Raw genomic sequence first — 26,070 nt, forward strand, 5'->3', positions numbered from 1 at the left:
CTCTTGGCGGTGGGGGAATCTCAGATGTAACCCGAAATGTCTCAGGACAGGGAAATGACCAGGGACCCTGGAGGCCATCACACAGCCCCCGCTTGAGGCCGCAGCTTTCCTTGATCCCTAACAGGAGTGAAGACAAATGGGCAATTGAGTCCCTGGTCCCGACGGCCCACCGTCGCAGCCCAGCAGCTCTTCACGGCCAGATGACTTGAAGACGTTTAAGTGGCTCACTAACTGGACGGCGCGGAGACTTCTGGGAAATAGAGTCCTGGCACTTGTTCCGCTCTCCGGTCGGGCTTTGGCAGGCGGACTTCCGGCGTCCTCCTGCGCAGGTGCGCCTCACGGTTTGTGCGTGTTGGCGCAACGCATCGTCGCCGCGCCGCCGTCGCTTCCTGTGTGTGCCGTGGTGTCCGCTGGTCGTGGTTCCCTCGACTTGGCCTGTTGTGGGCGAGCATTTCGGGGCCTGCGGGGCTGGGCGCCGTCCGGCCCGGCCGGCAGCCAGCGCGAGCGAGTTGTTCAGGGGAGGGTTCGCGCAGGCCGGGCGGAGGCTGGGAGTGGGACCCGCGAGCTCGAGCCGCGGAGCCCGCGGCCTGGGCCGGAGTGGCCGAGCGGCCGGCGGCGGTGCAGTGCCCGACCGTCTGCAGCGCGCGGCATAGCGAGTTTCCGGGAGAGCCGTGGGCCTGAAGGGAGTTTGTGCCGTAGGCCCAGAGCCGGCTCCTCGGTCCCAGTGGCTTCGGGAGGCGCAGCGGAGGGACCCGAGAGAGGAGCGCGCCGGAGGAGCAGCCCCCGGACCGGAGCCTCGGGAGCCGGGGGCCTGTCAGCTAGTGTCGACGGGGTAGGTGTTGCGTCTGCGGGCCTGCAGGCGGTTGTGGACCCTGCGGCCCTTGGAGAGCGGGGCTTCGGGTAGCCCGCCCCGGGCCCCGCCGGAGAGCGACCGGGAGGGTTTGAGCGCTTCCCCGAGGTGGATGGGCCGGGCTGGAGGGCAGGGCCGGCTGCTCCGGATGGGGCTCCCCTGGGACTTGTGAGCTCCGGGGGTCCTGGGGGAGCAGGGGCGGGACGTGCCGCGTCCATTCCTCGGTCCAACCGCGATCCTCCTCGTCTTCCTCCTCCTGTCGCCGTCTGGGCATCTCGCACGTGTCTCTCAAAGCGCGTTAGCACATTGGTTGTCGAAGCTAAGTGTCCGCTGCCGCCCTGGGTTGTGCCCTGTGGAATCGCACAGTGTAGTTAGTGCAGGATGAGTCTGCAAGGCTTCTGTCCTGCTGCCTCGCTTGAGGAAGGAAGAGATTGGGCCTGAGGAGGGAGATGACTTGTCCTAGATCCTCACCGGGTGTGCACGTGGGGTCGCTAACAGGACTCCAAACTCCTAGGGCAGGTGTTCTGTCCACTTAAAGTCAGTTTTAATGAAAGAGCTTTTTGAGCGTCGCACTGAAGTTTGTAAAGTTTGTACAAATAATTGAAAGACTGAAACGCACCTGTGTCCCTTTATTCCGGGTATGCTGTGGATTTCCTGATCTAAGTTGTTAACAGACTTAGAAGAGATAAACTATAAGCGTCTTTTAATTTCATATTTATTGACGGAGGTTTATTTTAATAGGACTCAATGTACACTCGGTGCTGAAAAAAAAGTATCCCCTCAGGTACCACAGCCACGTGGGAGTTACAGACCTGAGTGTGGTTGCTCCCTCCTCATTCTAACAGGCCCTTCTGAAGAGGAAATGGCGGGTCTCCCACAGGTGTCTCTTGTGGAGCGCGGGGCGGGTGCTCGTGCAACCCCGAGCCGCTTCAGTCGTAGCTTCACTGCCTGCGTTTTCCTTCTGCAGGTCCGCCTCCACTGTCACAGTCCTGCACGTTGTTCCAAGAGCAGCAGAAAATGAATCAGCCCCTGGTGAGTTTTGCTGTTTACTTATTTACCTGCTGCTGTTCTTTTGTGATAACACCTTGGGAGGCGAATAGTTCAAAACGTGAAATGGGAAAGTCGGAGTAGGGAAAAGATGTGGTTCGACAAAGCGTAGAGGAGCAGGTCAGTACCAAGTGTTTCTGGCAAGTTCCACGTGTAGATCCCACGATCCTCTTATAGACACAGTACAAGCCTCGTGTTCTTGACATCTGTGGCAAAACGCCATCCCTTGCTTGACTTACATTGTCCTGCCGAAGCACTTTTGTTCTCGGGCGTTAAAGGTTTCCTTGAGGATCCCGCTGTAGGCCGCTAGCCTTCCTGAGCCACAGCCCCTAACGTGTTGACATCGGTGCCTTCCTGTCCTTCCCGTAAGCCGAGAGCATGCCTTCCAGGGAGCACTCAGGGCATAGAACTTTTCTGTTCAGTAGAACACCGTTGTCACATAGGTACATTGTTTTCAGTGCTCAGTCCAGGGACGCAATGAGGAGCATCTGGAAGCACAGCCTTGTCACCCTTCCAGTAAATTTCCCTCTTTGTCACTTACAATCTAACAGGGTCGCGTTACACACCATGTAGTGATGTCTGTGGCAAAGATTCCGTGTTTCCCACCTGTATTGTATCGTGCAGCCTGCGGTCTTGGTTCTGCCCCTCCCCGGAACCTGATCCGGTTGAGGTGACCTGGCATCCAGCATACAAACCAGTGGCGATTTGCCAGTCGTCACCTCAGACCACTGTCGCCTTCCCATCTGCAGAGTCTGCTGTGTTGGTTTCTGTGACAGATCTCTCCTTGCTCTCTTCCTGACTGATTCTTTCTTCCCCCCTCTTTGTGTGTTGTCTTTTCACTCTTGGTTCATGACTCTTCAACCTGTCTGACTTCGCCTTGTGGTGCTTTTTACTTCCAGCTCTGTCAGTTCTCCCAGCGGGACCAGATAGATGCCTCTGTCCAGCCACTTGCCAGCATCTCTGTGGAGTTTGTCCAAAGGGCACCTCAAATTGCTAGATCCAGTAGATCCAAGAATGATTACTTACAGCTCCCCCGCCCCTTGCCTTCTCTTTTTGTCCCTGGCGGCTCATCGTTGCATCGTCTAGCCTGTCACCCTACCCAGAAAAATGGGTTCATTCTAAAGTCCTTCACCAGCCTCTGTTACCACGTTGTAGTATTAGGCTTGTTAATGTCGTAGTCTAAATGGTTTTTAGTCGTTCCCCTTCATCCCGTACTTGCTACCATTAAAATAGCTGATCTTTTCATTTCTGTAGTTACGGAAACTTTTTTTCTGTGCTGCTACCTCTTTCCTCCAGCAGCTCAAGTGTATTGTGCATGCTGAGTATTTCTCCTAAAATATTAATCACAGCATTTTGTCTGCATATGGGAAGCACTTTAGAGGTTCCCTGGGTGACTGGACAAACGAGGTAGCCGTTCAATGGAGCCATTAACCATCGAGCCCAGCACTGGGGGGAGGTCGTACCTCGCTGATGATGCGTTTGGATGGATCTGTGGGGTAAAATCCTGATCGGAGACGCTTAGGAGAGAGGAGTGGGAGAACTGGGTTTGTTGTGTTTCTAACTTTTTCAGGACGTTTTGCTGTGACGGGGAAAAGAGAAATTGGACAGTAGCTGGAGTAGGAGCTGAGGTCCGGGGAGGATGTTGTGTTGTGTTGTGTTTTGACGGGAGAAATTAGAGTGGGAATTATCCAGTAGATGCGTGTGGGGGAGGGGAGAGCTTCTGCCCGGGGTGCTGGAGTGGGGAGGGGATGGCAGAGCTGGGTTGCAGGTGGGGAAGCCCTCCAATGGCTTCTCTGTTCTCAGGGAAGCAGCTCCTCAGCTGAGGGTGAGGGTGAAGTTGGGGGTTTGAGGAGAGAGCAGAGCTCTGGGGCCCAGCTCCATGGTGACCGTCAGCACACACAGTTCAGCCAGCTGGGAAGACTGTACTTGCCTTGTCTGCCTGAAGAGCCATCTCCTCTCTTACATGTGGGAGGAATTACTCTTTGGGGAGCCTATGTAATGACACGGGTGCTTCTCAGCTCAAAGCGAATTGAGTGCCAGTTCTGGCCACGGAGACTTTCTGCTCTGCTGGTGGAAGGGTCCCCAGACGACGTGTCCTGCTTCCCTGGCTCTTGGCCTCGGGGACCCTTCACGCCATCTAGTGTCGTGTCTTTTATCTTAGACATAAACTTCAGATGTCTTCAGGTTCTGCATGTGATCTTGAGCAATTCTCTGCTTCCAGGAGCTTCTGTTCTCCTCGGGAAAGGCACTTCACAGACGTAATTACGGGAGAGGACGGGAATCCTGCCCGTCGATACGTCGGGAACTCCAGAGTGCTGACACAGCAGAGCCTGCTTTTATTTACTTATCTATGTGTTTTAATTTTTGTTTCTTTACTTATTAATTTATTCACTTCTGGCTGCATTGGGTCTCTGTTGCTGTGCGCAGGCGTTTGTCTGTAGTTGCGGTGAGCGGGGGCTACTCTTTGTGGCGGTGCGCGGGCTTCTCATTGCGGTGGCTTCTCTTATTGCAGACCGTGGCTTCTAGGCATGCGGGCTTCAGTAGTTGTGGGCCGTGGGCTCAGTACTTGTAGCGTGCGGGCTGTAGAGCGCAGACTGAGTAGTTGTGACTCACGGGCTTAGTTGCTCCGCAGCATGTGGGATCTTCCCGGACCAGGGTTCGAACCCGTGTGCCCACCATTGGCAGGCGGATTCTTACCCACTGCGCCACCAGGGAAGCCCGAGAGCCTGGTTATAAATGCATTGTCAGAGCACGTGGCTCAGTGACTCGGGGAAGGGTGACGGGCCTCAAGTGACCAGGACTTGGGTAGCTGCAGAGGTTGGCGAGGCTCTCAGAGCAGCGTGAGGTGGACTGGATGAGGCTCCTGAGGTGCTGGTAAGGACCTCCTTCCTTAGGACGTGGGCCTCCCGTCAGGAACAGCGGGACGTGGATGCAGGCAGACCCTGAGGTTGACTGAAGAGCCTCCCCTCTGTGCTGGTTTTTGTTTCATCCTGTGGAGAAACTGAAACCTTGTAATCGGGACAGTGAGTCATCTGATCTAAAGATGTCATGTGTAGAGACCGTGGACGGCATGAAACACGGGGTGGGGTGCGGTGGGTCAAGTCAGGGGGACTCTGGGCTCCAGCGCGCTGCCCGACAGGAAGGGGCTAGGCCGCGGCGTGTTCCCGCTGGTCCTAGGCCCCGGTAAGCAGTATGGACGTTCCCTTGGGGTTTTTCTGAATCGTGAATGAGGTTGAGAGTATTTTCACATGCTTAGAAGCTGTTTCTTCTTTTTAATGGATAGACAGTTTTTAGAGCAGTTTTAGGGTTCCAGGAGAATCGAGCAGACAGCAGTTTCCTATGCCCGTCCCTCTGGGTTCCCTCCCTTGATAACCTCTCAGGCCTATGTGGCGCGTCATCGCAGTGATGGATCAGCATTGACCCCTGATTCTCCCGTGGAGTCTGTAGTTTATATTAAGGCTCCCTCTCTGTGTCCTACTGCCCAGGTTTGGACAAGTGTGATGACCTGCAGCCACCACTGCAGTGCTACCCAGAAGCACTTCACTGCCCGAAACATCCGTGCCGGTCACCTGTTCATCCCCCACAGTGTCCCCGAGCCCCCGACAGCTGCTGATCTTGTTACTGTCTGTGTATTTTTGCCCTTTCCAGAATGTCACGTAGTTGGAATCCTTCTGTCTGTGGTCTTTTCAGACTGGTGTATTTCTGTTTTTATATGAAGGGCCTGTCATGTGCATTGCCCGTCTTCCTGCCCCAATACTGTCTTGTTTTGTTTTGTTTCGTTCTGTTTTGTTTTCCTTGTCTTATTGGCTTTCAGAGTCGTGTTAAATGTTTCTAAATTTTTCCAGTTGGGGTCATGTTAGTAAACATTGTTTTCCAAAGTTCATTGTCTTTTTCCTGTATTTTCCAGCATTGCTATGTAATTCATTACTTTTTTTTTTACTTTGAGAGGTTGAATACTATGCATTTCAAAAGTTTCTAGAAATCAGCACGTTTGTGTGGGTAAGAGTCCTAGTTGAAGAGCACCTTCCTTGGTCAGTACTGAGGTGCAGCTTCTTTGCGGGCGGAGGCGCGTGAGAGGGGAGGAATGCGTCGGTCTCATGGTTCCCTTTCTGCTGGGTCTCAGTTCCCCTTTCTGGTTCTGGGCAGTGCATCAGCCACTCTCCTGGGACAGGCCAGGCAGGTAGGGTCCTCGCTTCCTGGCTGTGGAGGCTGTGTGTGTCTGGGAACACCTTTCTTTTTCCCTGACGAGCGAGAGGACCCTTTTGGTTGTGGAGCGGCGTCCTAGGACTGCGGCCCCTGGGCCCCCGCTGTTGTGTGTCATTTGGGCCCCAGCCATGCATGGGAGATCTCTGACACAGGGACGCAGCTGTTAAAGCCCTCTTGGGGTTTTGTCACGTACAATCCTCTGAGGAATACTCCTTTTCTCTAATGGAATTCCAGTGCTTAAGCTTTCTAGCCACTCATGAAAAGAATCTCAGAAAGGAAAGGAGACCCGTCCTCTCTGCCACCAAGCAGGGGAGTGAGCCGACACTGTGAACGTAACGCTGAGAAAGTGGCTTGTGGGAAATGTGTAACCAGTTCTGAGTTGTGGGATTACAAGGCTGTCTGTGTGGAATCTTACTGTACCAAGTGGTCTTTTAAGACACATACGTCGTGGGTTGTTCCCTTGTGTTTTGAAACTAACCTAAAACCCCTCAATATTTGCAGTTCTGATTGCTTTCTTAATTTGTTATCCAGGTTTCCTGACATCCATTTTTTTAAGTTTAAAGTGCAGTTTTCTCATCTTCCCTTTACATAAAAGTGAACGTGGGCAAGCCACTTAACCCATCACCAAATAGAAAATCATCTGGAACATTCACATGAATGCTGTTTTCAAGCAGCAACAGTGCGTATATTTTTATGCCCGTTACCAGTGAAAACTACAATGTTTTCTTATTGTGCTGTTTTTTTCTCATCCGGCAAAATTACAAGCAATTAGAAAAGCCCCACAGATCACACATTTTGTGAAATTACAAATGCAGAACCGGAAAGGAGAATAAGGTGTGCGTGATTCTACTTACGCTTTAAAATGAGAGTAGTTCATGGTCTGATCCCTCACTCTCTTGCATTTGGTAATAACTTTCAGTGTGTGAACGTGTGGGCCCCCAGTCTTCATCCGGGCAGCCACAGGTGTGACCAGTGACGCCTGAATGGAATATGGGCAGAGCTTCTGGAAGACTTGCTGTCGATTTCTGAGACAGGCTTCTCGAGGCTGAGCCGAGGCAGTTCTGCACAGACGCTCGTCTGCCTTGGGCGGCAACCAGCTCTTCCCCCCGCCCCGCTCACCCCCCCACCCCCCACCCCCTGGTGTCCTGTCAGCAGGTGGGCACCCTCAGCCTTCCCAGGCCAGCAAAGCCTGGGTCCCGGACGTCTCTGCATCTGGAGCTGGGGGTCAGGTGACCTGGCATCTCAGGGGACCTTGCTAACAGGACCCATCCTGCCTCTTCGATTGTTACACGTAAAGAACTTTGATTTCCAGTCAATGTCAGGAGTTTGTTGCCATCTTAAACGGCCTCTGTGCTTGGCGTGGTCTTTTCCTTAACCTCCTCCACACCATTCCTTAGTTACCCTGCGGCACGTGGGATCTTAGTGTCCTGACCAGGGATTGAACCCAGGTCCCCTGTATTGTAAGGGGGATTCTTTACCACTGGCCCACCGGGGAAGTCCCTACCCTTATGTTTTAACAGTTTGGGAGGTCTTCACAGAGATCCTGGATGGATTCACCTAACAGCACCAGGTAAACTTCGTGTCAAGAGTAGTGCACATCATTCCTCAAAAATTTTAAAGTAGAACTATAAAAGGATCCAGAAATTCCACTTCTGTGTATTTTTTTGGAAGAAAACAGAAACACTAGTTCAAAAAGGCACATGTACGCCTATGTTCATTGAGCATCATTTATAATAGCCAGTATATAGGAGCAACCTATGTGTCCATCCATAGATGAATGGATACAGAAGATGCGTCACATACACACACACACACACACAATGGACTATTAGCCAGAAAAAAAAAAAAAAAAGAAGAATGAGGGGCTTCCCTGGGGGTGCAGTGGTTAAGAATCCACCTGCCAGTGCAGGGCAAATGGGTTCAAGCCCTGGTCCGGGAGGATTGCACATGCCACGGAGAAACTAAGCCCGTGTGCCACAACTATTGAGCCATGCTCTAGAGCCTGCGAACCACAACTACTGAGCCCGCGTACCACAGTGACTGAAGCCCACTCACCTAGAGCCCATGCTCTGCAACAAGAGAAGCCCCCGCAATGAGAAGCCCACGTACCGCAAGGAAGAGAAGCCCCCGCTGGCCGCAACTAGAAAAGATGCCACCTGCAGCAACAGAGACCCAATGCAGCCAAAAGTAAAATAAATAAATTTTTAAAAATTAAAAAAAAAGAATGAAATCTTGCCATTTGTGGCAACATGGATGGAGGCAGAGGGTGGTGTGCTAAGTGCAATAAGTCAGAGTGAGGAAGGCAAATACCGTATGATCTCATTTGTATGCGGCATATAAAAAACAAAGTAAATGAGCTAATGTCACTATACAGAAACAGACTCATCGATACAGAGAACAAACAGGTGGTTGCCAGAAGAGGGTAGGTGGATGAGTGAAATAGGTGAGGGAGATTAAGAGGAACAGATAAGCAGTTACCAAATAAATGAGTCTTTGGAGTGCAATATACAGCATGGGCAATACAGTCAATAACATTATAACTTTGTACGGTGATGGATGGGAACTCGACCACAACTAGACTTAATCTTGGTGATCATTTTCTAACGTATAGAAATATTGATATTATGCACCTGGAACTAACATAGTGTTGTAGGTCAGTTGCACTTGAATGAAATTTTTTAATTCAGACGAAAAGAATAGTGTGCCTCGTTAACTATAGACGCTTAGTCATACAGCAGTTCTCTAGAACATATTCATCCTGTGTAACTGTAACTTTATACCCATTGAACAACTCCCCATTCTCGCCTCCCCCACCCCTGACAATTTATGTGTGACTCTTTTAGATACCTCATATAAGTGGAAACACACAGTTTTGTCCTTCTGTGACTGACTTATTTCACTTATCATAATGTCTTCTAGTTATATCCCCGTTGTCACAACTGGTAGGATTTCCTTCTAATAAGTCTGAATAATATCCTATGTATATACCCCATTTTCTTTATCCATTTCTGTGTTGGTGAAAATTTGCGTAGTTTTCCTATCTTGGCTCTGGTGAATAATTCTGTAATGAATATAGAGGTGCATGTATCTCTTCTAAATATTGATTTCCTTTTCTTTGAATATACAGGCTATATTATAATTTATTATATTATATTACATTATATTCTATTATAGTTATTGTGCTTCCCGGATCTTGTGTTTTTCACAAATTGAAGGTTTGCGGCAACTCTTTGTTGAGCAAGTCTGTTGGCACCGTATTTCCAACAGCAGTTGCTCACTTCTTGTCTGTGTGTCATATGTTAGTAATTCTCACACTATTTCAAACCCTCCATCAGCAAAAAGGTTACTACTCGCCGAAGGCTCAGATGATGGTTAACATTTTTTAGCAGTAAAGTATTTTTAATCTTTTTTTGTTTCGGCTGTGCTGCACAGCACAGCACGTGGGATCTCAGTTCCCCGACCAGGGATCAAAGCTGCGCCCCCTGTATTGGAAGGCGGATTCTTAACCACTGGACCACCGGGGAAGTCCCTAAAGTATTTTTTTTTTTAACATCTTTATTGGAGTATATTTGCTTTGCAGTGTTGTGTTAGTTTCTGCTGTATAACAGAGTGAATCAGCTGTATGTATACATATATCCCCATATCCCCTCCATCTTGCGTCTCCCTCCCACCCTCCCTAGCCCACCCCTCTAGGTGGTCACAAAGCACTGAGCTGATCTCCCTGTGCTATGCGGCTGCTTCCCACCAGCTATCTGTTTTACATTTGGTAGTGTATATATATGTCCATGCCACCGCTTCGTCCCAGCTTACCCTTCCCCCACCGCCCCGTGTCCTCAGGTGCATTCTCTGCGTCTGCGTCTTTATTCCTGTCCTGCCACTAGGTTCATCAGAACCCCCTTTTTTTTTCTTTCGGTTCCATAAATGTGTGTTAGCAGACGGTATTTGTTTTTGTCTTTCTGACTGACTTCACTCTGTTTCACAGACTCTAGGTCCATCCACCTCACTACAGATAGTTCAATTTGGTTTCTTTTTATGGCTGAGTCATATTCCATGGTATATATGTGCCACATCTTCTTTATCCATTCATCTGTCAGTGGACACTTCAGTTGCTTCCATGTCCTGGCTATTGTAAATAGTGCTGCAGTGAACATTGTGGTACGTGTCTCTTTTTGAATTATGGTTTTCTCAGCATAGGTGCCCAGTAGTGAGGTTGGAGGATCATATGTTAGTTCTATGTGTAGTTGGTTTTTTGTTTTGTATAAATTTATGTCGTTTTATTTATTCTTTATTTTCGGCTGCGTTGGGTCTTCGTTGCTGTGCGTGGGCTTTCTCTAGTTGCAGCGAGCAGGCGCTTCACTGTGCGGTGCGCAGACTCCTCTTACGGTGGCTTCTCTAGTTGCGGAGCGCTGGCTCTAGGCGTGCGGGCTTCAGTAGTTGTGGCACGCGGGCTCAGTGGGTGTGGCTCGCGGGCTCTAGAGCGCAGGCTCAGTAGTTGTGGCACACGGGCTTAGTTGCCCTGCGCATGTGGGATGTTCCCGGACCAGGGCTCGAACCCGTGTCCCATGCACTGGGAGGAGGATTCTTAACCACTGCGCCACCAGGGAAGCCCTATTTTTAGTTTTTGAAGGAACCTCCATACTGTCCTCCGTAGTGGCTGTATAAATGTACATTCCCAGCAGCGTGCAGGAGGATGGTTCCCTTTTCTCCACACCCCCTCCAGCAGTTATTGTTTGTAGATTTTTTGATGATGGCCATTCTGAGTGGTGTGAGGTGATACCTCACTGTAGTTTTGATTTGCCTTTCTCTAACGATTAGTGTCGTTGAGCATCCTTTCATGTGTTTGTTGGCAATCTTATATCTTCTTTGGAGAAATGTCCCTTTAGGTCTTGTGTCCATTTTTGGGTTGAGTTGTTTGTTTTTTTGATATTGAGCTGCGTGAGCCGCCTGTATATTTTGGAGATGAATCCTTTGTCAGTCGCTTCGTTTACAAATATTTTCTCCCACTCTGAGGGTTGTTTTTTTGTTGTTGTTTATGGTTTCCTTTCCTGTGGAAAAGCTTTTAAGTTTCATTCGGTCCCATTTGTTTATTTTTGTTTTTATTTCCATTTTTCTAAGAGGTGGGTCAAAAAGGATCTTGCTGTGATTTATGTCATAGAGTGTTCTGCCTATGTTTTCCTCTAAGAGATTGATAGTGTCTGGCCTTTCATTTAGGTCTTTAATCCATTTTGAGTTTATTTTTGTGTTATGGTGTTAGGTAGTGTTCTCATTTCATTCTTTTACAGGTAGCTGTCCAGTTTTCCCAGCCCCACTTATTGAAGAGGCTGTCTCTTCTCCATTGTATATTCTTGCCTCCTTCATCAAAGATAAGGTGACCATATGTGCGTGGTTTATCTCTGGGCTTTCTATCCTGTTATACTGATCTATATTTCTCTTCCCTAAAGTATATTTCAATAAAGGTATGTACATTGTTTTTTTAGACACAAGGCTATCGCACACTTAACAGGCTACAGTATAGTGTAAACATAAGTTTTTCATGCACGGGTACACCAAAGAATTCATGTGACTCGCTTTATGGCGGTATTCGCTTCATTGCAGTGTTCTGGAACCGAAGCTGCAGTGTCTCTGAGCTGGGCCCGTATACCGAGAAGTGGGATTGCTGGATCATATGGAAATTTTATTTAAAAGATTTTGAGAAAACTCCGTACTGTTTTCCACAGTGCCTGCACGATGTTACATTCTTGCCTACACTATGCAAGGGTTACGATTTCTCTACAACCTTGACAACTCTTATCTTTAAAAAAAAAAAAAAAATTGTGGGCATTCTAACAGATGTGAGGTAATATCTCATTATGATTTTGATTTGCATTTCCCGGATGATTAGTGACGTTGAGCACCTTTTCATGTACCTGTTGCTGTGTTAAGTCTTTCTAACACACACACACACACACACACACACACACGCGCGCGCGCGCAAAGGGATAGAAGGAATGTTTTGGAAGTGAAGAGTATCTTACCGTGATGGTGGTGGTGGTATCACAGGTGTGTGCATATGTCCAGACTCATCAAGTTATACAAATTAAACATGGGCTGGATTTTGTATATCAATTACACGTAAATAAATCTGTAAAAGCCCAGCAACAAGTGGTGTGTTTCATGAGCCAGTGAAGCCCAGGTACGTCTTATCTCCTCTCCCAGGGGTGAACCCAAGCTGCCATTGAACTTGGAGCACTTTCTGTTTCTTTAGTTTCCCCTTGTATTACTTCTGTGTTTCTGCGTTGTTTTCAGATTACAGCTGAGTGGTTCCCCATTTGGAGCAGCAGGGATTCTGAGTTTGGCTCTGTCGTTTGAAGACTTTTGATGGTCTCTCCAAAGGGATTAAGTTTCTACAGAACTAATCTCAGTTAGGTGAGAGGTAACAGAGGATCTGGTTTGTTAGTCTTTTCTGTTTGTCTACTTGGACAAGCTCAAATCAATTGAGAATCTCTTGCCCAATGGGAGGAGAACTGCTCTTTAACATCTAGACTGGTGAGTGTTTATTCCTGACTCATGTCTAAGACTTGAGAACTGAAGGTAAAAGTTCCATTCTCTGTGTCTGTGTGTCTGTAATTCAGAAAGGTCTTTACCTCTGACAGTGTGAGTATGTAATGTTTTCCTACTTCTGGATCTATTAAAGTACATTGTAGAGTCTCTTAAATTAAAGGGTTTCTGTCCTGATTGGCCTACAAAGATACAAATGTGCTTATAAAAATTATATATCCCTAAAATTCTCAGAGAGAAAGGAATTAGAACTTCTCATATGTTAAATGTGCTAGAAAAGTATTCTTGTAGAAATCAAGTCAGGGAATTCCCTGGCCGTCCAGTGGTAGGACTCGGTGCTTTCACTGCCAGGATCCGGGTTCCGTCCCTGGTCAGGGAACTAAGATCCAGCAAGCCTCTGTGTGCAGCCAAAACTCAACTCAGAAACGGAAAAACTTCAAGTTTACATAATTTAGGTAAATCTTTGACAAATGAAGCTAGTTTAATATTTTTGGTTTAATAAATATTTATTCTTATCTTAATTATCGGTATTAGGCATACATTTAAAAAAATCTACCTGGGAGTGTTCTTCCTAAATTTATATAGGTGTGCCCATCAAATAAGCTAACATTACTTCTACTTAGTATTTAAGGCTGTGAAAAATGTAAATTTGTGTTTAACCGCATTTACTTATTATTCCGACAAACTTTCTTTCAACAGTAACTGTGTTTTGTACTGTGTTAGCTTGTCGATAAATTCCAAGATCTTTAGTTTACGTAAAGCCTTGAACTGATATTAAATTGTGTTACTTACTGGATAATCGTTGGATACCGAGGTCATTTCTAAGCAAGACAGAAACCCGAAACATTGATTACTAAGCATAATCTCAAGTTCTATGCTCTTGCTGCATATTTTTATTTGTTACCTAGAGGCTGTGTCTGTGGGTGTGTTAATGAATGTGTTTGTCTCTACCACTTGGAGAAGTCGTGTAAGGGATGTTTGTGGCTATGTAAAGTTGTGCTATGTGTGTTCATGAGCTCTCCTAGCCTAAAATGCTGATGTGTGATGGGCAGTTGTCAATTATTCGCTGCTAGTTTTCTTTGTGAAATGGAAGTAACTTTGGTTCAAAGTTATCATTAATATAATATGAATGAGACTTGACCAATAGTAATGTTATCAGCTGTAAGAGAACTCAGGTTCAGCTGCTCATCGCTCAGAAGTCAGTGTTCCAGAGACAAAGGTTGGTGGAGGAAGAAAGATGCTTTATTCAGGAAGCTGGCAACCTGGGAAGATGGCGGACTAGTGTCCCCAAAACCATCTCCCAGTTGCTAATTAGAGGGAAAACGGGTTGATAGGGAAAAGACGGGAAGTCTCTGGGCTGTGCCGGTGGGGGCTACATGCAGAGTAGCACAGTCAGCTCTAACCATCACCTTGAAATTGGTCATGCAGTGGTGTGGTCGGTGTCATGTTGATTGTTTCAGGCACAGTTAATCTTCAACTCCAGTGTTGGTTTTGCCCTCCCATTGAGGGCAGTTCCTGGAATTGTGTAAGCCATTGGTTCAGGTCTGCTCAAGGTGGAGCAGCTGACGTCATAGCTCCAGTCTGGTGATCATACAGTTAGCTTTCTCCTCTTGGAGTGGTTTTAGTATCTGAAAAACAAGTTAGGAGTGTGTCTCTGACGCTGTTACTTAAGTCCTTCGGGAGGAACCAAAGATTCTGTGAGTGCTGTTGTCCTAATCATTAACTGCTTGAACCTGTTCTTTTGTGACTCAGGGGAGGCCTGGGAGACTGCAGCTGTTTTACAAACAAGAGGCAGGGGACATGGAAGGGCCCTGCATGGTCCTGCTTGGTTCCAGCAGCCGAGAGGTACAACTTTGTATGCAAGATAATGAGATGTAGTTTTGTTTATTAACAGGAACAAAAATAGTTTGGTCCTAAAGTGAAATGACTGATTGTTCCAGCACCAGAAAGAGGATAGTGAAGGACACAACCTCAGTGAATATAGAAAGTTGCAGGAGATGGGTGGAAAGGGAATTTCATTTGTCTGAGCCGAAGGCGGCTCAGTTCTGATGTTTATTCCAGAGGTTTTCAAAAAAGAGCCTCTGGTTCTCTGAGTATCAAATATTATATCGATGCAAAGCGGGAGTTTGGTTTTCTCTCTGTAAAATGATAACTGTTTCTAGTGGAGTGTTGGTCTCTTTAATAAGTGGTTGGAAAGCTGTTCTCTAAAACTGCCTAAACAGCAGAGCTTCTGTGTCTCACTGGAAGAGCTTTCTGCCCCTAGTTCTGAATTCATCCGGCCTTATTATGTTTTGAAAATAAATGTACAGGGACTTCCCTGGTGGTGCAGTGGTTAAGAATCCGCCTGCCAGTGCAGGGCACACGGGTTCGAGCCCTGGTCCGGGAAGATCCCACATGCTTTTAGAAACTAGAGCACGGAGAGAGTAAGGTCATACGAAATTTGAGACGCTAAATATTGTCATAGTTTAAGCAGTGTGAAGATTGTTGGAAGAAATTATTTGTCATTCCTTCAAGCCATAAACATTTGATGAATACTTGCAAAAAATAGAAAATAAAGAAACCTCTAGAGGCCGCGAGCCACAACTACTGGAACCCACGTGCCTAGAGCCCATCCTCCGCAACAAGAGAAGCCACCGTATTGAGAAGCTGATGTACCACAACGAAGAGTCGTCCCCGATCACGCCAACTAGAGAAAGCCCACGTGCAACAACAAAGACCCAACGCAGACAAAAATAAATAAATAAATTGATAAATGTATTTTAAAAAAAAAAAAGAAAGTAAATGCACAACAAAATTTCTGCATTTCTGAGAAAGTTAAGCTCTCTTAAAACTGTGTTTCTTTTGGTCTGTTTTTTTTTTTTTTTTAAGTGTACTGTCAAGAATTCCCTGGCATTTCAGGGGTTAGGACTCTGCGCTTCCACTAGTAGAGGCCTGTTTTTGATCCCTGGTCAGAGAAGTAAGATCCTGCAAGCTGCGTGGTGTGGCCAGAAAAACAGCAAAGACAAAATAATCATACTTTAGCCGTTCAACACAGTCAGGGACCTTTAGTTCCTCCTCAAGGGCTATCGGGTAATATTCTGAGCCATGTCCTTGGAACTGCTTGGCAGAGACTGAAACCCCCAGCAGGTGGAAGAAGTTAACTGCATGCTGCCCACAAGCACGTAGACCCCAGACCAGTTGGAACCAGAAGGCTGATGATGTTGGGTCCCCGTGACCTCACCACCAACCAATCAGAAGCATGTCCGTGAGCTGATCACGCACCCTGTAACCCTCTCTTCAACATGTAGCCCCTTGCTCTTGTCCCTGTATAGTCCTCAAGCAAAACCTCAGGAGAGGAGAGTTGGTTCTTCGGGACATGAGCCCACCATCTCCCCTGGACTGCCGGCTTCCTCAATAAAGCTATCTTTCCTTGTACCCAACACTTGTCTCTCAGTATTGGAGTCCTGAATGATGCAAGATGTGCCTCATCTTCTGTAGTTTTCTCTGCATGAAAAGGATTATTTTTCAGAGTTAAGAAATGTGGTTGGATAATCACAGCACCATTAAGCAGCACCTCGTTGGACAGCAAAGAGGCGAAGCCGACTGGTAATGACCACACACATCATGACTGTGGGAAGACTTTCGTCTTCATTGTATTTTCCCAAAAGCTGCATTGCTCGGTGCTCTTTAATAATCTAAAATAACATACAAACATGTTGAGACAAGTTAAAAATTTACGACTGAATTCCCACAATTCAATAATGAGAACTAAAAAAATAAAATTTATGCTTACAAGATGTGGGAGGAAATACCCACCTAGCTATAAGTAGAATGGGAGTATTATGTAATATATAAAATGTATATTATGTAATAGATAAAAATCTCTCTTGAAAATGTGAATAAGATTGTATATATGTGTAAATATACAACAGCTGTAATACTCATCAGAAAAGTTTGTAGGAACAAGGTGTTTCAAAATGAAGACTATTTCAAAATAAATATTTAAAACTATTTAAAATAAATATATAAATATAAAAATACAATAATTTGATAGGTGACATTTTCCAAATAAGCCTGTGAAAGTTAAGTCATCAGTCACGACCCTATGGTTCTCATTATATATTTTAAACTTTTTCTCTCCTATTCTGAGCCCCTACACTCCACCTTCAAATGCTTCTAGACCGGGGCAAACAAGTGTATAAAAAATGGGACCTCCAATGGGACCTCAGGGGAGGTTTGAATGAAATGATCTGAAAATTGGGGTGGTGACTTCCAAAAGGATGGCATCTGAGAAAACCCTGTTTTCTTATCGTCCTGCCACAGACTCCTAGAAGCATGCCCCGCTCCTAGGAGTATGATATGAAGACTCTTCTCAGCTCATTCTAGAAGGTGCTGGGTTCTTCGCGATTCTCTGCACAAGAGGCTTTCCCCCTTTCTTCCTCACAGCTGTCATCACTGTCTGGAGTGCCCTCGTGTTGAACATCCTCATCTCTCCTGGGCTCTGTGATCTGGAAGTAAGAGAAAGAGCAAGGATGTCAGATTGCAAAGGGGCAACTGTGCAGATATAAAGGTTTTCACATGCTCAGTCAATTCTAAGCAGAATTGAGACTCCTTTATGATTGCAGTTTTATCTCAAATTCTCCATTCTGAACCCCAGTCCTGAGCCATTCATTGTTTTCAAGTGTGATTCTTGGACTCTGGTGACCCTGACTCCAAAAACTACTGAATACACCTAAGGTCAGGCCCAGTAATCTGCTTTATAGCGAAGACCCCAGGTGATTCTGCGCAGGGAGCTGGCATTTGAGAAATGCTGCTTTAGTCTCAACTCACCTTGGTCCTCTGGCACCACTTCAGTTCTGAACTTGGCACCACACTATAGACATGAATGACAAGTCAGCATCGTGGACCAGGAGACCTGATGCCGGATCCCTAACCCTGACGCTAACCCTGCATCCTAATGTCTATTTTATTATTAATTTTTCATTTATTTACTTATTTCCTTTATTTTATTTTTGGCTGCATTGGGTCTTCGTTGCTGCGCGTGGGCTCTCTCTAGTTGTGGTGAGCGAGGAGTACTCTCCGTTGCTTCTCATGACGTTGGCTTCTCTTGTTGCAGAGCATGGGCTCTAGGCGCGCAGGCTGAGTAGTTGTGGCTTGCGGGCTCTAGAATGCAGGCTCAGTAGTTGTGGCTCGTGGGCTCTAGAGCTCAGGTCCAGTCGTTGTGGCGCACGGGCTTAGTTGCTCCGCGGCATGTGGGGTCTTCCTGGACCAGGGCTCGAACCCGTGTGTCCTGCGTTGGCAGGCGGATTCTTAACCACTCTGCCACCAGGGAAGTCCCTGGATCCTAATGTTGAAATAATACTCAGTCCTCAACTTGGTTAGTGTTACGGGCTGAATGTTTGTGTCCCCCAGAATTCTTATGTTGAAATCTTAAAATCTTAACCGCTAAGGTGCTGGTATTAGGAGGTGAGGTCTTTGGGAGGTTATTAGGTCATGGGGTAGAGCCCTCATGAATGAGATGATTGGCCTTGTAGAAGAGACTGTGGTGGGTTGTTTATGAGCCACGCGGTCCGTAGTAGGTAGGGCAGGTCGAATGGACTAAGACAGCTAGTTTGCAAGATTTAAACCAGATGTTTGCTCAGTCCTCTGCCCACATCTAGAACTCTAATGTGTCAATTGTAATAAGCCATGCTGAAGATGGCATTCCTTAACCTTCACTCGTTGTGATAAACCCCCTTGACCGTCAACTTGAGGGGGAAAAGGTGAATTGTCCAAGAGGAATCATTGGTCCGGAAGTGGCGAGTCAGGGGAAATAAAGAGTCCCAGGTCATCTGGCCATAAGCAATTTGAAAGTAAATTTGGATGAAAATAAAGCCAGTCCTAATTCATCTTCTCTTATTGAACGTGTGGGCTGTTGTATGTAATATCCTGTGTGTAGACATTTACTTTGTTGTAGGTAAATGCTAGAACCCACATCCCTGAGGGATGTAAGGCCAAAAATGAATGAAAAAGAGAAACTGGAAACACAGTATATGGAAGAAAATCACCATCTCGTCAAAGCTGTCATTTGGACCCAGTTGCTTTGGGTGAAATGACTTCAGTGAGACCCATGCGTCTGGGACAAACTGGTTTCCCCGAGGTCTGGCGCCCACGGGCCCCATGGTGCTGGTGTCTGTGTGTGGCTGTCAGTCCGTGGCTGGGCGCTGAGTCGGCGTGTGGCTGTGTGCCCGGCTGGCCCCCTTCACAGCGTGAGAGGTGATGTGGGTCCAGCAGTGGGATTCCTCCGATTTCCTCAGTAGACAACACGTCATTCCGCCCTCACCTTTGCGCACGCAGGCAGACCTACCTTTGCGCAGGCCGATGACGTGAGGCCTGCGTGCTCCTGGGGCCCCTGGGGCAAGAGGGCGCGATCTCTTCCCCACACCCAGAGCTCTGGATCAAAAGCCTGGATCTGGAAAGAAAAACAGCCTCTGGCAATGAGGATGCCGCTGCCTCCCGTTGCCCGGCCTCCGGTTCTTTCTCGTCCATCCCCAAGTCCCAAACCGAGTTCCCCGTGATCCCCCCCTCCTCTGCGGCCCTCCCCCTCCCCGAGACCGCCACAGCCCACCCACCTGCTCGCACTCTTCTCGAGTGACCCTCGTCTTCCAGCCCATGGAACGGATGAACTGGGAACGCAGTTTGTGGAACAAGGGACGCTGGGAGCGGTTCTTTCCATAGAGGAACGAAAAGATGGCCTGTTTGGGGGCCTGGTTGTCCTCTTCCATGTCGCTGGCCACATAGCTGGGGAAAGACATCAGGTCGCTGTCATCAGGACAGGAAGGGCCTCCGCTTGAGATCAGCTTCCCAGGAAAGAGGCAGGCTGAACATCCTCACAAGACCCACCCAGCCCTGCCCAGCGTCACCGTCACCGTCACCGAGAGCCGCCCAGTAGTCAAGGAGGCACTGCCAGGCAGGACCTTCGGAAGGGTGCCTCTCACACCTTGAGGATGAGGACAAAATCCAAACCCCGTTCCCTTCAACTTGTTTTATGTGGACACACCTCTCTCCCTATGTTGTAGGTACATGGACAGTTCCTGAGGGCAGGAGCTGATCTGATCTGTTTCTGCATTCATCCCTCTCCTACCAAATGACACATTTAGGGCTTGGTTCATATTGATGCATGAATTCAACAGCCTTTTGTGAATCTCTGTTCCCATCACCTCATATTCCGTGGCATGTACGGTGTACGTAATAAGGTTTCATTAGATGAATGAATGAATGAACATTTAATCTCAGAGCCAAATGCAATACTGATTACCTCGAAGACTCACAGTAACGAACATTTGCAAAATGAAAAGAATTGTGCTGAGCGTTTTGGGAATGCATTGACATTTTGACAAGACCTGCCTTCCACATTGTGTCCAGTCTGATGGGACTGGGGAAGGGGAAGGGGGGAGATCAGAAATGACTATAATGCAAAGCATCACAGTATAATACGATTTTAACTCCAGTGGCTCCGGGATGCAGAAGTTAGGGAGATCAGGCATCGTGAAGGTTTTGGTGTTTGAACCCACTTTAAGGATAGGGTCATTTTCTTCAGATAAATGTGTGGGAAAGATACCTGGACAGAAAGCCCAATAGAAACTTAGAGGGCAGGGTATTTGGAAGGAACAGTGGAACACAGGAGTAAAGTGTCAGGACAGTGTGCTGGAGATTGCAGAGAGAGTTGAATTCCAGCCCAGAGCTCTGGCCTTGATTTGGCACGGCATTAGCCGATGAAATTGTGTGAAGCGGTCAGACCTGTGTTTTGGGAGGATATTGAGGCAAATAGAGCCGACTGGCTTGGGAGACTTGGAAGAAACGTCAGTGGGGAGCATTTTACACCAGATCCGCGCTATGTGATGAGGACCCCCCGATTGTGGCATTTGTCGTGGGAACGCAGAAACGGAAGATAATCACACTTGGTGCTGATGTGGGAAGACCCGAGACTGGAAAATCAGAACCGGAAACGTCTCAAGTCTGTTTACTCGGGGGCAGGATGGTGTCAGTTCTTTCTTCCTCTCCTCTTAGGAAGGTTTTGTGTTTTGCTTTGTTTCGTTCAGTGTTTTAATTGACATTAGGGTAGTTTGTTTTGACAACGAATGGTATAAAAAACATAACTTTGTTTGAAAAAGAAACCACTGTACCGTAATCCTGTCATTTTCACACCAGAGTAAACAGTACAAAGGGGTTTAAAAAAATAGATGAAAGGTCAGAGCCCCCCGTCTCTCTCCACCCTCCCAGGGTGTTGAATATTGATGGCGGGGATGGAGCAAGGTACTCACAGAGCTATGAAGAAATGGATTCTCTGGAATTGCCAGGAGAAGAGCCCGGCCCGGCTAAAATAAGCTATCACCATCGACAGGAGATACTGATGGAAAGAGGGAAAGAACGTAGGAGAGAGGTCACCTCCTGGAAGAGGAGAAAGAGTGGGAGGGAGAAGGGAGCAGGGGACGAGGAATGGGTGGTGCCACTTGGAGAGGAGACCCCCTGTGTTGGGTGAGCCTGATCATTTGGGGAAGGGGGGAGGACAGAAGGTCAGAGTTGGCGACGCTCCAAGGATGGGAGGCTGTGGGTTTGAGGATGTGGACTTAGGGCCACTGGCACTGGATTGTGTTTGTTGAACCGGAGCCAAGGCGAGTCCCCAGGAGCTGAGAGGAGAGGGGACTTCGGCAGCAGCCACCAAAGGGGCACACCTGGGGCTCAGATCCCAGAGGGGCCCTCGAGGCCCCCGGAGGGAAGTGTTGACAAGGCATCAGGTTGGGAGGGGAGTGGAAACGTGGGTGTAGGAAGCACCCCGTGCGCCCACCCAGGACAGGCGCTGGAGCTGGAATCCATCTCAGCGGGTGGTTTACCTTGTCAGATACTTCCAGCCTTTTGTCCCAGGCAAGGAATTTCTTAACGACGGGATCCTCTGTGAAAAGAGGGCAGATGTTGCCAGTGGGAACAGGGCTGTCGTGGGAGCATTGCAGATCCAAGAGGGAGAACCGCGCCCCCCGCCCCGGGGAAATGCCAAGTTGTGGCCCAGGGTGAAGCTGACGGGAAGAGGGGATTGAAGACCATTCACTGTGGGAGGAAAGGGGGTGACTCCCCTTCTAGGGGGGCCGAGTGACAGGGAGTGATGCCCCTTCATCGTTACCGAGCATCCTGTTGAAGACCTCGTGGTGCTCAGGCAGCACTGAAGACACCCGCTGTCGCTTCAGCTTCATCTTGAGCCCAATCAGCCACTCCACGACCCAGGTGTCCTGGGCCTCAGCGGCCGGGTCGCCCTTCACCTCCGCTCTGAACGCCACTGACCTCTTCCTCTTACCGCCGGGGCGCTGAGGCGGGGAGGTGCAACCGGCCCAGGGGGCTGACGAAGGAGAAGAGACTACAGTATGACGCCCTCGTCTTGGGAATTCAGCCACTGGTGACCACCCAACCCCACCCCGACTCTGCCTCCCCCCTGAAGCACCCCCGTGCTTTCCAGTCTCACAGACCGCTGACCTTGCCCCAAGTCATCTTTCCATCTTTCTCTGTCCATATCTACCGATCCCTCCCCTGACTCCTTTTGTCATCTTTCCAGCTTCCTGTCCTCGAAACTCTTTCTCATGGTAGATAATTTCTCCCACCAGGGGAAAAAAGAAAAAAAGAACCCTCCCCTTGTTTCCTCTCTTCCCTTCTCTCATCCTTGGATCTCGTCTCCTAACCCTCTTTCTTGCTCCCCAGGTGTTCCGTGTCCCCAGCTCCTGTGCTCTCCTCCCTCAATCTCTGGCTTTCCGAATGTCTCCTTTCTTTCATAGGCACCTTTCGCAGGGGCTCTTTCCCGACCTCTGTACCCATTCCTCCTTACCGGTCAAGCCTCTGCAATTCCTTCTCGTGCCAGCTCCTTCACCTGACGGTCCTGGGATTTCTTCATAGACAGTCACCTCCAGGGGGTACCCTGAGGAGCTGGGCTGGCAGGTCTCGTCCTCAGCCTGGGAACTCGGTGGACGATTGTCCATGATGTCTCCCAAACTCTTCCCTTCCTCGAAGCCTAGACTCTGCTTTGTCCCAACTCTTGTTCTGGACTTGGGCTAAACACGAGTGGTCGTCCCTTCTCCAACTGCAGGGCAACTGGCAGTGGAGAGAAGCTCTGGCGAGATGCTATTGTCTACTACTGTTGCCGAGCACCACGGAGTCCGGTCCTTCCAATCAGGAAGGTCGGAAGCCTCTGATGTCATCATCCGTCATTCCAACCTGGGAAGCAATTTGAAGGAAATCACAAGTAACTGTCAGACCTATGTGTGCACTTGTCCCAGAGATCAGGGGTAAATGGTATCTCCTGCCACTGACCCAACCTCTGCCCGTCCTCCAAAACCCCCCTCAAGGTGTCCAGACCCCGCTTTACCGCTTCCCAGCAGGTGCGCTGTCCTCTCCCTGCTGGACTCTCCCCCTCCCTCCCATTCCTTTTCCACGGGCTGGTGGGAGAGTGGGAAGAGGGACAAGGAGACTTAGGGGAAGCAGCAACGGTTCGGCCTTATAAGAGTGAGATAAGTATGTAAAAAGATATCCCAGGTACATTGACTCACTGGATTAAAAAGTTACGTTAAAACATGGAATTCTGCAAAGCTCTTCTGCTCAGTGTTTACTGGCACTGTGTTCAGAATTCTGTAGTGGGGGAGCACACGTCCGCTACCCTCAGGCACCTTTGAGTCCAAGAGGCATTTTGAGAAGCTAAAATCATACAGAACTACACGTGCTCACGCACCCTTCAACGGGTGTCTACAGACAGACAGACACACACACACAAAAAGGGCCCCTTTGGATTTCACAAAGTCCATGGGTTGTCCAAAGCCTGCCCCTCGATTCCAATTAAGAAGTTCTCGTCTACTTATCAGAATTTTGAGAATGTAGTATCACTGTTGTCCCAGAGATTTCACTACCTGAATAAAAATGTCACATGTAGAAAAGCCTAAATGGGAAAATCTCCAGTTCAAGACAGGTTATTTTTCTATGAGGGGAGGAAGTACACGGTAGCCAGGATGCAGAGAAGAAAATAACCAACTCGGGATCATGCAGTGTCACTGGAAGCTTCTTCCGAACTTCCCAACTCATGCTTCCACTCCTCGCCTGGGGGTCTGAGTCTTGCTTTTCTTCCTCCCTTCCTCCCTCCCTCCCTCCCTCCTTCCTTCGCTCTTTTTTTATTGTGATAAAATGTGCATCACATGAAATTTGCCCATTTTAAGGGTACAGTTGAGTGACATGACACTGGTGGCACAGTGGTCAAGAATCCGCCTGCCGATGCAGAGGACACGGGTTCGAGCCCTGGTCCGGGAAGATCCCACATGCCGCGGAGCACCTTAGCCCGTGCGCCACCAGTACTGAGCCCGCAAGCCATAACTCCTCAGCCCACGAGCCACAACTACTGAGCCCGTGGGCCTAGAGCCCGTGTTCCGCCGTAAAGAGAAGCCACCGCAATGAGAAGCCCGTGCACCGCAGCGAAGAGTAGCCTCTTCTCGCTGCAACTAGAGAAAGCCTGCGCACAGCAAAGAAGACTCAACGCAGCCAAAAATAAGTAAAACAAAAATCTTAAGAAAAAAAATAAAGAATTCTCATTGTTGTGCAACCATCCCGACTGTCCATCTCCAGAATGTTTTCATGCTGTCAAACTGAAACTCTGTCCCCATTAAACACTGACTCCCCATCCCCCCCAGCCCCTGACACCCACCCTTCCACTTTCTGTCTCCATGAATGTGACCCCTCTGGGGATGTCACCGAAATGGAATCATGTAACATTTGTCCATTTGTATCTGGCCTATCCACTTAGCATAATGTCTTCACGTGTCATCCGTGTGGTAGCCTGTGTCAAAATTTCCTTCCTAGACCCCAAAGCCAGTGTGGACAGTACACAGTGAGCGAGAAGGAAATAAAACCCTAGGTCTGAAGAAGTTCAGATGTATGCCAAGTGCAGTGGGAAAGCAGTGAATGAGAGGTGTCGTGATCCAGTTTGCACTGAAAGGGAAACAATTGATGTTGGCTGCTGTAGAAATGGATGCGGTGGGGATTCAGCAAGAGTGGAAGTCGGGAGACCCAGATATGCTTAGGAATTTGGCGTGGTAGTGCAGGAAGACGATGTCTGAGAAGATGGAGAGAAGCCAACAGGTTCCATATATTTGGAGGGAGACTCAGCAGGGCTCATCGGGGGATCAGACTGGGGGGAGGTAGCGGGGCGGTATTTCTGTTTACTCTGCGTGCACGTGTGTGCTTATGCCTCTACTGCTGAGACTTAACTGTTTCTACAAAGAAACACTAACCTTTCCTCTTACAAGTGGAATTGTTAAATTTTCACTGTTTATACAAAGAAATGTCAAACAATCATTGAAAAATACCTACATGCTCTTTCTATCAATTAGAAACTTTCCTTCCTGTTTGTGGATGAATAATATCTGTTGTATGAATATACACACTACATTTTCTTTATCCATTCATCTGTCAATGAATGCTTGGGTTGTTTCCACATTTTGGCTCTGAATCTTGCTTTTGAATTATTGTTTGGACTTTGATGAGAAGTATCTCTGTTGTTCAGGATGTGCCCAGAGTTTTAGTTTGTCTTTTGATCACTTACATACTTCTAATTAGCCCAAGCAATGCATACGTAGAGTCAGATCAGTTCATCCAAGGTGCAGGGACTGAGTGTCTCTTTGGTTTGCACTCGTGGACTTTCTGAGATGTTCTAGGTCTCAGAGGCCATGCAAAGAGCGTCTGAGGTCCTCCAGAGCTGCCACAGCCCGGCTCTCCTCAGGGCCCGCACTGCTGGGAAAAGCACTGCTGCTTGAGGACCTGTGTCCCTCTGCTGTGGACGTTCCATCGTTAGGAGGCAAATGAGTTCAGATTTGCAATCATCGTGCTTTCAAACATCACCGCTGACTGGGTCCTTGTATAACAGAACAGAAGTTCAGTCTCCCTCTTGCTTAAGAGGCTTTCAAATCCTAGAAGGTTGGTATTCTGTCCCCGTGAAAATTTCTCTTGTATACTGTGAAATACCCTGATTGCTTTATCTAGTCTTCAGATCTGGATTTGCATAATCCCACCCCACATCACCTTGTCCAAATGAGCTAAAATCGGGTGGGACCAGTCTTAAGATGTGTTGGTATGTTGTCCAAAAACGGCGTAAACAGCCCAGATCGAATCTGATGTTGTAAGTGAGCAGGACCTTGTGGGGCCTTCCTGGGACGGATTCTCCCCATGTCTTCTGCCTGCTTCTTGTCTTTAGAAAATTTTAGCCTCCTAGCCTTCCCTGAGTTCGAAAGGGACAATTTAAGCAGAGAAGGGAGAAAGTGCAAAAAGACAGGAAAAGAGTCCAAAACGACCAAATAACAGTAGTGTAGCCGTTAAACAAAGTCAAGGACATTTCCTTCTTCCTCAAGGGCTGTAGATACTGTTCTGAGCCTCGTCCTTGGAGCTGTTTTGCA

General features: G+C 48.1%; 2 protein-coding genes across 2 annotated transcripts in view; one reads left to right on the forward strand and one right to left on the reverse strand.

Moving 5' to 3' along the window:
* Positions 1-227: 227 nt before the first annotated feature.
* Positions 228-22,620, reverse strand: LOC132593448 (speedy protein E4-like). Its single transcript, XM_060284419.1, has 7 exons — positions 22,512-22,620; positions 21,777-21,989; positions 21,493-21,551; positions 20,923-21,008; positions 19,231-19,399; positions 18,966-19,070; positions 228-818 (listed from the first exon to the last, which is right to left on the reverse strand). The coding sequence occupies exons 1-7, from the start codon at positions 22,618-22,620 to the stop codon at positions 228-230; spliced, it is 1,332 nt and encodes a 443-aa protein (XP_060140402.1).
* ZNF12 (zinc finger protein 12) overlaps positions 306-26,070 on the forward strand; it is a 62,476-nt gene continuing 36,711 nt past the window's right edge. Inside the window, exons 1-3 of the mRNA XM_070043567.1 lie at positions 306-329; positions 700-832; positions 1,818-1,882. The gene's annotated coding sequence lies outside the window, so the exon portion shown is untranslated. The remainder of the gene's footprint in view (positions 330-699; positions 833-1,817; positions 1,883-26,070) is intronic.

This window comes from Globicephala melas, chromosome 15 (genome assembly GCF_963455315.2).
Source record: "Globicephala melas chromosome 15, mGloMel1.2, whole genome shotgun sequence".
Classification (NCBI taxonomy): Eukaryota; Metazoa; Chordata; class Mammalia; order Artiodactyla; family Delphinidae; genus Globicephala; species Globicephala melas.

What these genes read in the sequence shown, in the direction of transcription:
- LOC132593448 (XM_060284419.1), bottom strand. Translation starts at nt 22,620, where the DNA reads ATGGACAATCGTCCACCGAGTTCCCAGGCTGAGGACGAGACCTGCCAG. An exon ending in GGTCTTCAACAGGATGCTCG is followed by an intron (nt 21,552 to 21,776) that starts GTAACGATGAAG and finishes CTCTTTTCACAG; the next exon opens with AGGATCCCGTCGTTAAGAAA. An exon ending in CTCGAGAAGAGTGCGAGCAG is followed by an intron (nt 19,071 to 19,230) that starts GTGGGTGGGCTG and finishes TTTTCTTTCCAG; the next exon opens with ATCCAGGCTTTTGATCCAGA.